The 12,707-nt window shown below is 41.0% G+C and overlaps 1 protein-coding gene across 2 annotated transcripts in view; it reads right to left on the reverse strand.

Annotated features, from left to right (window-relative positions):
* Nucleotides 1-1,246: 1,246 nt before the first annotated feature.
* wnt10a (wingless-type MMTV integration site family, member 10a) overlaps nt 1,247-12,707 on the reverse strand; it is a 30,852-nt gene continuing 19,391 nt past the window's right edge. For both annotated transcript variants that reach the window (XM_033615697.2, XM_033615706.2), the window contains one exon: nt 1,247-3,636. In XM_033615697.2, the coding sequence (XP_033471588.1) occupies nt 3,076-3,636 (561 nt within the window). In that variant the 3' untranslated portion in view covers nt 1,247-3,075. The remainder of the gene's footprint in view (nt 3,637-12,707) is intronic.

Consider the following 12,707-nt stretch of genomic DNA (forward strand, 5'->3'; position numbering starts at 1 on the left):
TGTAAGCCCCATGACCTGCTAGTCGCTGGCTCAGCCTCAGTTGAGAGCTGTGTGTAGACAACCTCTGAATCATAGATATGCTCTGAATATTTAGAACAGAAACACTGTGATGCAAACCAGAGTTGAGGAGCTTGGAGTATATAACCATTTTACTAGGCTGGAAAGATCTAACAATACTGTTGAATTATATATTTATATTTATTTTATAATTATAAATCCCATTCACATGTGTAACTAGTAATAACTACAAATCCAGCCTTGGAACAGAGCCTTTCCAAACAGTATGTAGCTTGCTGTCAATAAGGATGATCAAATATTGTTGTTTATTTAATATCTGTATCTATGTCAGCTTGACAGAAGAGGCGGGTCCATGAGCAAGTTGAGGGATTGTGGGGGGCATGGTTGCAAATACACAGCAAAAGTGCCCTCTTGGATGCCCCTGTGGTAGATATATGGTATATGATAGTGCCTTCTAAGGTGTCCTTCCAGTGGAGAAAGCACAATGCAGTGCCGTAGGCTACCCTCCATGCTAGAAAATTTACTGCCCTCTGGTGCCCCAGTGCTTCTGGCCCTCAGACAGCTGGAGAACACCACTGCAAGTATCAATGACATAAGTACCTGCGCTGATCAGCTTGCTGTGTTTGTCATGGGATATGTAGGTCTCACTTTCTTTTTTGTTTCAGTTTCTAATAGCATCTGCTGCAGTGGATGGTGACTTGTCTTAGAATATGGACAGTAAACAATAGGCAAACTCTATTCTTTAAAAAGACCTATAAAAGAAATGTTGGACGAGATATTGCATTGAGCAACAGAAGCTAGTGGAAGATGACCCAGTATTGGGATATATCAAACTCTGCTGCCTTAATCATGACTATTCTTTTTTTTTTTTTTTAATTAAATCTGTCTTTTATAAGTCAGCTTTATGGAAGTTTGGAACTAAATCTTTGGAGTGGCCTTTCAAAAGGCATCAGTATCTAATATAGCATGTTGGATTTCATGACATCTTTGCCTAATTCCTTTATGACTAATAGATTGGCTTGTGTGATCTGCAATGGGGAAGGTGTTATTCTTCTACCTGTACAAATACAAAGTAATGTTAATAACTAGAATATAGGCTATGTATTCACATTGAATGGAGACCTCTGACGTAACCTTACCATACAACACTAGCATACAGTAACTAAGGGATTCATCATCATTAGTATGCTTTTGGCAGTTGACTCGTGACAAAATAAACATAGAGCTGTTCTCTTACCAAATACACTGCTTCCATGTATTTTATTATTCATCACATTAAAGCCCCTTTCAATATTATGGTCTTTCTTTATTGTCTTACAAATATTAAGTTATCCACAAAAATAAAATAACTTAGATAATAACCATATTAAAACATAAAAATACATACATACATACATTACATTTATGACATGAAGAAAAATGCATATTGCTGATATCTCCCAGAGTTTTCCTGGACACAGTTCTGTATGTGCAAACTACTTATCAGGATCAAAATAATCTGTTACACTGGAAACACAATTCCAGATTTTTTTTCTCTCCTCTGCTTTCAACACAGAAAAATATTTGCTTGAAATAAATTACAGTCTGATAAGGAGCCTCGCTCATACACATTTCTCGAGAACAAATATGATCTTAATATGAAAATGTGCACAGGCAGGAATCCGTATCAACTTTGCTATTTATATACCTTGAAGTTGACATCAGAATATCCCTATTTGCACACATCGACGACGTGTGAAGAAGGTGAGTGTAGATATATCACAAGAAGCTTACAGTGTCGCACACAGTATGTTGCATCACAAAACAGGAAACACTTTGACTGATGGCAGCTTAGGATGTCTATGGTGTGAGGAACTGAAGCCTGTTCATATGCGCTCAGTTTCCTGAGGCGCTTTAAATTTATTGATGGTATTTGTGCAGCATTATTCAGTTTTATTTACAATGCTGTTCAGGTCATGCTGAAGATGAGAACTGTACTTGTTAAATAAAGGTCCACTGTGCACTTTGCTCTGACAGTCCTCATACATATAACACACCACACACAACACAGACAACACATGGAACATTTTGGACAATGTATCTGTGCTCTGTTTTGGGGTAATATATTATTTCAAAACAGCTATACAAGCTCTTGTCACAATGGTTGTTGAATAGATTCACAAAATTAACATTATAGCTAGTGCTTCTCCTGACTCTACTGGAAGCTGGTATGTATGGATTTAATTTGTCATCGTCTACTAGAAGGAAGGAAGTTAGGTTGTAAGGGTCTGATACGACGAATCATACCAGCAATCACACTTTCAGACCTGTCTTTTGGTTGACCTCAGCTTCAGCCACTCTGATTCATCATTGCTGTAATGTCCTCAAATGGAACTTGCTCATTTAAATAGTCAGGATCACATGTTATGCATACAACATAGCAAGACTGACTGATACATCTACAGAGAGTCAATTGAGCCCTGCTGTATTTTTAGGTGTAACACGATAGTTGCTATAAACACTGAAACTTCTGAACTGCCCTTGAACAAGGCACTAAATCCTTAAGTGCTCCAGATGTGTTGTGCTGTGTCAAATCCTGTGCATTGTGAATCCTGATGTGTGAAAAGGTCTATATTTGTCTCAACCTTTCCACCTTATATACTGCTGGTGCTATGAAGCAATATGATTTTCGCTCTGCATGCAATCTACTGCTTACTCTCTACTTCCTCTTTGCTCACCTGAGTCTCATGCTGCTGTATGTCAGTCAACATGGAGCTTAACTATGTTCCTTTTGTCTCAAGAGGAAGGTAGTAAACATCCAAGCTCTTTTGCATTGTGGCAGCTTTAGACATATGCCACATGTGCACACTCTTTACCAACATGCGCATCTATCTTTCTGCTGGCTCAACTGCTTCGCACTCTGTCCTCGCTGTTCTGGAAAACAGCAGTCCACCGCAAAAAGGTATGGGGCACATATACTACAGTCATATTCCCCTTTCAAATTAATAGTCTTGATTTTTAAAAAAAGTCTTTTTCTTTGTGTTCTTTATTGTGTACAGTCTTTTAGTGTGTGTTTCTTCATTTACAGACACTGACCCACTCTGTTATCCTGCACTCTTCGCACACCACGTAGCAGCACCAGTGAAACTTGCAGTTGCAGCGTTCACTCCGCGTCTGCTGTAGGATGTTGTGGCCTCTCCCGCAGCACAGACTCTCACAGTTGTCCATGCCGGGGCTGGTCTTGTTGCAGATCCTGCCCTGCGTGCCTGCTGAGTCCGATCCCAGGTCGCGCTCACAGAAGTCTGGCGACTTTTCAAAGTAGACCAGCTCGTTGATGCTTGGTCGCCGCCGATGTGAGTGGTGGTGATTGTGGTGGTTGTTCTGATGATGGTGATGGTGGTGGTGGTTGTGGTGGTTGTGATGGTTATGGTGGTTGTGGTGGTTGTTGTTGTGGTTGGAGTGGTCGAGCTGTCCAGTGTTTCGGTTGTGAGCCTTGATGAGCGTGGCGATGTGGAAGCGCTCTTTGAGTATTGAGCCCACCACCCGGAACTCGGGGGTGACCTGCCAGCATGTCTTCAGCTGGCAGCTGCCCGACGTCCCGTGGCACTTGCATTTCCTTCTCATGTGGTCAAGCACCACCTGCGATGAAAACCCAGATGGCACAGACAAAAAGAGAGAGTGGGATGGAGTGAGGAAGTGAGAGGAGGGGGAGAAAGAAAATGAGACGGATTAATGACTTTCTTGATTACTGGCTACACATGAAGTTTAATACAGGGAGGCTACAGGCTGCTCCATGTCATATTTCAAACTAGCTTTTTTTAAATTTGTTTGTTCTTCTAAGCACACCACTATTCCAAGGTATAGTAAATGACACATAGTACCCTGAAGGAATATTGGTCCCGCATTTAACAAGCCAGGTGGTCTGACTCTGGGCCTGCTGTCAAACATACTGATATTGAATAACACAGATGGATGCAGGCATTACCCAAACAGACAGTAGTGTCATTATTCATCTTTTGGCATGAGGTAAAGGACTCCTCACATGACACACATGTAGCTGCACATTAGAGTAGTACAGTATTTATATTATTATATTTTCACTTCAATGGTTTTTAGCTGGCTAATGGAACTACATCGATATCAACAGCCACTGTGTATTGTTCTCATTTTATTACATTACAGGAAAAAGCATGACTGTGAAAGCCATTTTAATACACATAATGGAGTTGTTTATCAGACTGTGCTTGCTTGCTGTAGCAAAGTAGTACAATTTAAAGGCACAGTTCACCCCAAAATCCAAAATACATATTTCACCTCTTGCTTGAAGTGATATTTATCATTCTAGATTGTTTTGTTGTGAATTGCCAATTTGTCGAGATATCGGCCATAGAGGTGTCTGACTTTTCTTCAGTATAATGGAACTAGATGGCACTCGGCTTTTGGTGCTAAAACCATCAAAAAAGATACACTTGAAAAACTTAACAGCAGTTTCTCTTTGCAGAAATCATGATTTGGCTACTAAGAATAACCCACAGACTTTGTTGTGAGAGGCTTGTGACAGCATGAGAGGTAAACATAATGGCATCCTCCTCGGCTGAGCTGTAACGTTAGCTAGATCAGCAGTGCTAGGTAAGCTAGCAGTAGATGCACGCTTCATATTGTGCAGTGATAGGGTTGATGGGTGTATTTCAGTAGAAAAAAGGATAAACTGCTGTTGAGTTTTCATTTCTTTACTTTTTTTTGGTGCTTTAAGCACCATAAGTTGAGTGTAGTGTAGCTCCATTATATTCAAGAAAAGGCAGACATCTCCACAGCTGATGTCTTCAACACTCTGCAACTCCCTTTAAATCTTAGAGTCTTTAAATTAACAGTGTGTAGTATTTGGCCGCATCTACCCTTCTGCTCACCCCTCACATGAAAATGTGAAAAGGCCTTTCTGGAACCAGTGTTTTAGTTTGTCTGTTCTAGGCTACTGTAGAACCATGGTGGTGCAACATGGCACAGTTATGGAGGAGGACCTGCACCAGATGTGGATATGAAGGCCTTAATAGGTTATAAAAAATGGACGTTATATTCCATTTCTGCCAATAGATCTACCTAAATCCCACACACTGGATCTTTAGGGTCTAAAAGAACGTTGCTGATGTTGGAAGTACTTCTGCACGCAAGAACTAGCATAAAAAAAGGTTCCATTAAAGCATGACCAGCACTGCTAAACTAAACATCCCCTTTAGCAGTACACACACACACACACACACACACACACACACACTCACACAGGTACATCCCATATGGCATAAATCCTGTCCATCTCAGTCATATCTTCATCAAGGCTATGAGTATGTATATTTGTGTGTGTGTGTCTGCGTGTGCTTATCAGTCATCACCTGCTCTAAACTTTAAGATCCAATTACCAACAGGAACACCAGGCCACCCAGAGTACTGACAGATGCTGCTGCTGTTGCCGCCCCTATCAACACACACACGCACACACACATGCTGGACACTTGCACAGTTCATCACATTCCGCACATGTGCTAGCAATAATGCTAATCCCCGCACACGCACACAAAAACATGACTGTCACCCACACACTCTGTGTCATCAACGCAGAATGAGACAGAACTGGTGAACCACGGGTATGAGCAACACAAAGAGATGAGTGCAGGAGTTTATTGTTTGTGTATGTGTAAGCATGTCTACTATGTGTTGATGCTTGTGTGCACATGGTAATACTGTGCCTATGGTTGGATGCACATGTGTCTGTGCAGGAATGATCCTGCAGGCGCTTGCTTTGCTTCAGAACATAAAACTTTTCTAAGAAGAGCATCACACGGATTATTTTCCTAGTAAAGATATTACATAGTCGAACCCCCTCCATTATTTAAGCAGGATCTCATCCATTAAAAGAAGCAGCAGTTGGAATGAAAAGATAGAGGGGAAAAAAGAGAGATGGGAGAGATCTCATGTATCTACTGCGTGTGAAAATCCAGTTATGCACTTCTCTAAAGTCAAGGTCAATTTGGGCTGATGCCAAAATCAGGTGCTTCACTTTTCCTGTTTCCTTTTTTGCTTCCACCTATTTCAGAGGGAGCTAAAACAAGTAGTTGAGGGCTTGGTTTGCGTGCTGTAAGGCTCCATTGCATGCTGTCTTGTGGGTTTTCCAGTTGAGCAAACCCCGCACAGTAAAGAAGAAAAAAAAAACATGTTTCCTTGTTCTCATGAATGAGTGGAGAGATAGACAAGACAACGAAATGGTGATAAATGGACTTGCTTGACTCATCTGGTTGAAATGGAAGTGAAAAAGAACAGCAAAAGAAAACACTCTTGTTTGCCAAAGTGTCAAAGTTAATAGTAATCAGTCACAGTGTCAAAACTAGAAAAGTGCACTCAGTAGGGAAAGACCACCCGAGATGATCGCAGATTCTAGACAATTCTTGTAATTGCACCAGACGTGGTGCAGCAGGTATCTGGAGTGTCCCATGAGTTAATAAAAATACAGGTCTTATCTATTTTTGATGGAGCTACAGCACATTGCACAGATCAGATCGATATCTCCTGCTACAGTATCAAGCACTGTATGTGAAATGTAAATACAATGTAATAATGTGGATGAATGTATTTATGAAAAACTCACTCACAGACATAAATCTTTAATCCATGTCATTCATGACTGGACTTTTAAAGGCATCAACTTTGTCTGTAAACTTCAGCACAACACAGTAGGAAATAACAATAAAAAACAGACCAACAAAGAAACAATTTACCTAAAAAAAATTGCTTACTTGTGATAGAAGCAAAAATATCAAGGAAAAATAACTAAAACATTTCTAGAGGTCTAGAAAACTGGACAGGCAAAATAGGCTCTGCTGCTAAAACGCTCCTGGTGTGGTATGACCCCGTGTGGCAGACAGAACATAACCAGGTCACAGCCATGGCAGCTGGAAAACAGTGCAGCTGTGCCTGGTGGTCAAATATTCATCTCTTATCGTGCCTGACTTCAGTGGATCATAATATATCAGGTATGGACTTAATCTCCAGATGCTGGAGTTCAAAATGAGACCAAACATTTCTATGGATGTCAGTTTTTGAGCCACGATGAAGGCCAAAATGTGCTTCTTGTTTTTTAGCCAAGCTGATTTCGGGAAAACTTAAGGCCCCTACCAACCGGTTAGGAGGAGTGTAAAAATGACCCATAAAACCTTAAAACAGGTTTTTCAACAATCATGAATCACCCACGGGAGGTCCTTGAGCATGTAATCATAAATGTGGACACAAAATATGAGACTGATTGGTCCAGTAGTTTGCGAGACAAGCTGCAAACACACATATATACACACACTCACACACACATAACCAAATGCATGAAAAAGAGATAAAAAAGTAATACAGTTTTTAAAAAATTAGTTGGGAAAAACATGGAGCAGGGAAGGTTATGATGCATCCATCTGGAGCTGCAACAAATAAAAGAAATATGGTTTTCCTCACGGGAAAAAAAAAAAAAAGGCAGTGTAAAGTTGTTCACAGACTTCAGGTTGGATTATGTAATTTTTAATTTCTTAATTATTTTGACAAATGTATACAATCTCTAAATACATGCTGTATTATAATGATTAAAATAATTTAAAATGTTCATAATGTTCATAACGCGTGTCAGGATAACAGAAAGTGACTTAGAAGTATGCATTTTGGATAAACATGGTTCTACTGTTGTTGTGAGTGTTGAAAACACAGTTTAAAGAAGCTGTGATCTGTGGTGAGGAGTGGCCGTAAGACCTTATAGTAAACAACATTATAATAGCTCAAACAGCACTTGCACTGAGTTCAGATTGCAGCCTTTGGTTCAGTTTTTACATAGGGACAGAGGCAACCCCAGAATCACAAACGTGCTGGCCTTAAACACACAGCAAAGTCTGTAATCATAAAACTCTCCAACCCACTTAAACCTTAAAGGGACAAACTGACCCAGGAGACATAATTGCATCCACATTGCTTCTGTTTGAAGGTACATTCACAGCAGGATAGGGGTTTCAAAGGGCACAAAAACAACAACAAAAAAAACAGAGGAAAGTGTTATTTCTGATGACATGTTTTGTCATATTTTGGCAGGGGGACGAAGGCCAAATTGTTCTGGGAGATTATGAACCACAGCATCATGACTCAAATATATGTGTCTCAAAGTAGGGAAAATATTTCCCTGGAGCAGAAACAGCATATGGAAATGTTCTCACTATAACTGTGATGCCCCCAGTAGTACAGCATGCCTGGCTTCCATACGTAACGTTCAGAATTTAGCTAAATACAGTTGACCATTCGCTAAACCCCTCCCCCAAACAGGGATTGTCCAATCATTGCTTTGCATGGTAGGCCTGGGGATTTCTTCACATGCCGAAGCAGTGTGTACGGGCTGTGGTAAGAATTCTGCATTTAAAGAGTTTAGAGGGTGGTGTCTTTTTATGTTTTTTTAGTCTTTCCAAAGCCCTAAACACAAGGGCATAAGTGTAGGGAATGGGATCAACAGTTTGCTGCTCAAACGTAAAATTAAATTGTTAGTGTGTCAGACTAACAAGCTTAACTAGTAGTAACAGAACATTACTTGCAAGGTCATGGAGCAAATCATTAACTACTACATTTTGGGGGGCTGCAGGTTGTGTTAAAAAAAAAACAACGTTGATCATTTTCCCACTGCATGGACCCTAACCCTGAATGCTATCCTAGGTTTGGCCTACCTTAGCAGCTACGGGTCCATGTCATTGGTTCGACAGCCCATTGGTTCGACATCCCATTAGTCCAACTGTCCGCGGTGCTGAACGGCTCGCGGCGGGTGTATGGTGCGCCGCGACCGGCTTGAGGCGGAGCAGGCTCACGGCTTATGTGTTTGTCACTTTCTTTTTCATTTTAACCCACACCATGATCTTTTCCTGACCCTAACCAAGTGGTTTTTGTGCCTAAACCTAACCAGACCTTAACCACAGGTCATCATGATGATTTCGGAACGGACTTCGGAACAATGAGTTTAATATGGTCGGAACAATGGGATGTCAAACCAATGGGCTGTCGAACCAATGGGCAGTTCCCGCAGCTACATCCTGTTCTTAACTGGATTTGAGGAAGTTTGCACATGTGATATCCAAGCATTATGTTTTTGCCAAATTTCAGTTAGTCCTCATCCTTGAAGACTTTTCTCTTTTAACATTAAAATTCAAGCACATTGTTTGAAAATACAAACTAGCTAACAAGCTACGTCTGTTAAACTTTGCCAGCAACAGGTGTCCTTTAAGCCAGGAAAGCTGATAGTTCCTGGCTAAAAATGAGAACTCAGCTTTTGTTTACTTCTATCCGAAATCAGGGGCCCATTGTTTAAAAAAATACCAAGAATTTGAAGTGATAGACCTTAGTCTGCCACTGTTAAAATTGTGAAGTGCATAGGTACTGTGCGAGAACAGAAAGACTGACAGGAATAGCAACAGTAGCAATGGGCTTGTGCACATGCCACATGACCGGCCGAGTCATACCAAAGTCTATAAAAATGGGACCCATTGCCTCCCTGCTTGGCACTCAGCATCAGGGGTTGGAATTGGGGGGTTACATCACCACATGATTGCAGAGCGCGGTACCGCTGCTGCTCACCGCTCCCTCAGGGGATGGGTAAAATGCGGAGAACAAATTTCACACACTCAGGTGTGTGACAATCAGTGGGACTTTAACTTTTATTTTGCCCCCTCAAATCCATTGTTGTCAACATAGATGAGCGGAAGGCACACTCAAAAGCAAGGGCGATGCCATAAGCACCTCGTTTTTAGGGGAACAACCTTTCCCTGAGATAAACAAAGTTCAACTTTTGGACTCGTGTGACAAGGAACTACCAATCATAGTAGGTAGATATCTTTCCTTCCTTCAGTAAATATCAGTCGGTGGTAAATATGAAGAAGAAGTCGATCATTTAAGTACAGGGCTAACCAGAGGTTTACATCTGTCCCATGGTCAATATTTTAGGCCTACACACTTTAGAAACAATCCCTGGAAGACGATCAGCTCCGAAATCGGGATTGCTAGTAACAGGCTACGATACAGTGCTGGTTATGGTCACTCTTAGCAACATCAGGCGCAACCTGTCTTTGCCCCATTGAAAATTAGCACAGAGTAGGCACAAGAGTAGCAACCAGTGCCCATTCTCACATTTTTTCAGGTGGTAAAAGACGTAGCATGTGTCCCAGTCCTAATGGATGCATGGCCCAGCAAAACATAATAGCTTCTGGTTTCTAATGTAATGCCCTATATGTGTCACTATGAATGGATGATTCATTCTGTCAGACACAGCCAGTTAGGTTTACAACCTGTTGCTGCCCAGCTAAGTCCAACCAGTTAACCAATGGTGAGTCTTGCAGCATTTTTTTTACATTTAAAGAGGAACACCACACCATTTAAAAATGAACATTCTTTCAACATCAAAGGAATGACATCTGTGAGTTCTGTATCCATTAAACACGCAGCATGCTGCACACCCTGTGCTGTAACTGGGCAAAACTTAATAAAAGTTTGCAGGCCCCTAAAACCTCAACAAAAGGACATAACTCTGGATGGAAAGTATTTGATGTGTGGGGAAAATGTCAGTATTGTTCAGGTAAAATCAAGACCCTTAACAAGTAATAGGAAATAGGAAATCAAGGTATCTGGCAAAATTAAACAAGTGTATGAAATCATTTTCAATCCAATAACCAAGAAACAAATTGGAACAGTGAACCCTGATAATTCACTTAGAGATATACCACAAGAGTCAGAACTAATCTACCTATGAATCTTCAAATGACTTTGGCTGTATTTTCCAAGTTCCTAACTGGTTATTGATGATCAGATGAAACGTTTGGGATTTTCTCATTTCTTCCTGTTCCCTCTCATCAGTACCTGGGGCTATGACTAACAAAAAGAGAGAAGCAACACCAAAAAATGTTAACTGTCTGTCTCTGTGTCTAGTTTTATGATATCTGACTTGACTACTGTGGAAAAGGGGAAGAAAAGTGATGCAGTGATTTATTGTTGCCTTGTTCTTGATCTTGAAAATTAGCCTTGAGGACACGTGTGTGGAGAAGGGGGTGGGTGGTAGAAGAGAGGAAACCAGAGAGGAAAAGAGGGAGACAGGAGGGAGAGATGATCTTTGGATTATCTCTTTGCTGTCCCTACACTGACTGTATACACAAAGGCTGTGTGTGTGAGGGTGTGTGTATGAGAGGGTGTGCGTGGGTGTTATTACAAATCATCTAGTTGACACTCTATCTAGGCTCAGTCATCATGTCCTACTGCTATTACCCATAGAATAGACTGTAATCTGCAATCCTATCTAACCTGTCATCAGATGTGATTGTCTTGGCAGTGTGAGCTGGGGAATATACAAATACTGTACACCTCACACAGCTTGAGTCACTTTATACAAGCTATAAAAAGCTTGCTTGAAAAGAACACTTTGCATAACACACTTACTGTCATCTACGGTGGTGCATGTTAATGTGACCAGAGACTCAGTGGTGGCCTGAAGTCTGGCTTTGTGAAGAATAAAATGTTAAACGAGGAAAAGAGCTGATGTTTTATGGATGAAACAAGTGACAATGATACAGTCCATGTCCCATTACGAGCCTTTCAATGTAAGTTAGGCAGAATAATTGTCTGAACATTAAGTTAAAAAACTCTTGAAAATACTTGTTCCCAGATAAAAAAACAGAAACCTGCTAACGCTATTCCATTGCTTACATGTTGGCTTACATTGCGCATACACTGAGAGATGTAATTGCTTCAAAGTCAATGGCAGACCACAGTTAGAAACAAACATCTGGCAAGTTTTAATTGGCTTGGAGAGTAAGACAGAGGCGTCTATAAAACAACCCCAGACAGAGATCAAATACAACATGTTGGTGGCAGATTAGGACTGCAGGCTACATAGTACAGTAGACCGGGGAAAAGTGCAGCATGCTGGAGTGGAGCACAGCAGACTACCATGCAATGAGGAGGAGTGGATGAAGTAAACTAAAGATCAGAGCTGGTGTCTGGCTTCTCTACCACAATCTGATACTCTGGTTTTACTGGAGAACAAACTGCAGGCAGAAAAAAGTCCAGAAAACAAGAGCAGAGAAGCTTGAGATGGGATCACTCAAGCTGCGATACAGCCATCTGTAATTTAAAGTGAATGACTGCCAGGGATGTAAAGTGGGGGGACCTCTGACTCCTTCCCTACAGCCACCCTTGCTCAGACCACTGCCATTTTTTTAAAACTTGGGCTTCATTTTGATCTCAACTACACTCCTGTAAAGTGTCATGACTTCATCTTGCATGGTTGCGACATTACCACACTGGCAAAATCTGTCTTCAGACAGACAGACAGACAGACAGACATATTAACACTTGACAAAATACTCAAAACAGCTTCTGTGGTAGATCCCGCTACAATTGGTGTTACCAGGACCACATTTTAGCGCGATGACACACACACACACACACACACACACACACACACTCAAGAGGTGAAAACAATACCAGCTGTCACGCCGTTGTGGTGGCTAGTAAAAGGGTGATGACATGTGACACATGCAAGAATTAAACAACAAACATTTCAGTTAGGTGGAGTATTTGACAACCAGGACAACTGTACTTTTATTTATTTATTTTTTGCCACATGGCCTGAAGTTGGTCAGCAAGTTGCTATTTTAGTCATTTTTTTG

Source organism: Epinephelus lanceolatus, chromosome 14 (genome assembly GCF_041903045.1).
Source record: "Epinephelus lanceolatus isolate andai-2023 chromosome 14, ASM4190304v1, whole genome shotgun sequence".
In the NCBI taxonomy this organism is placed as follows: domain Eukaryota; kingdom Metazoa; phylum Chordata; class Actinopteri; order Perciformes; family Serranidae; genus Epinephelus; species Epinephelus lanceolatus.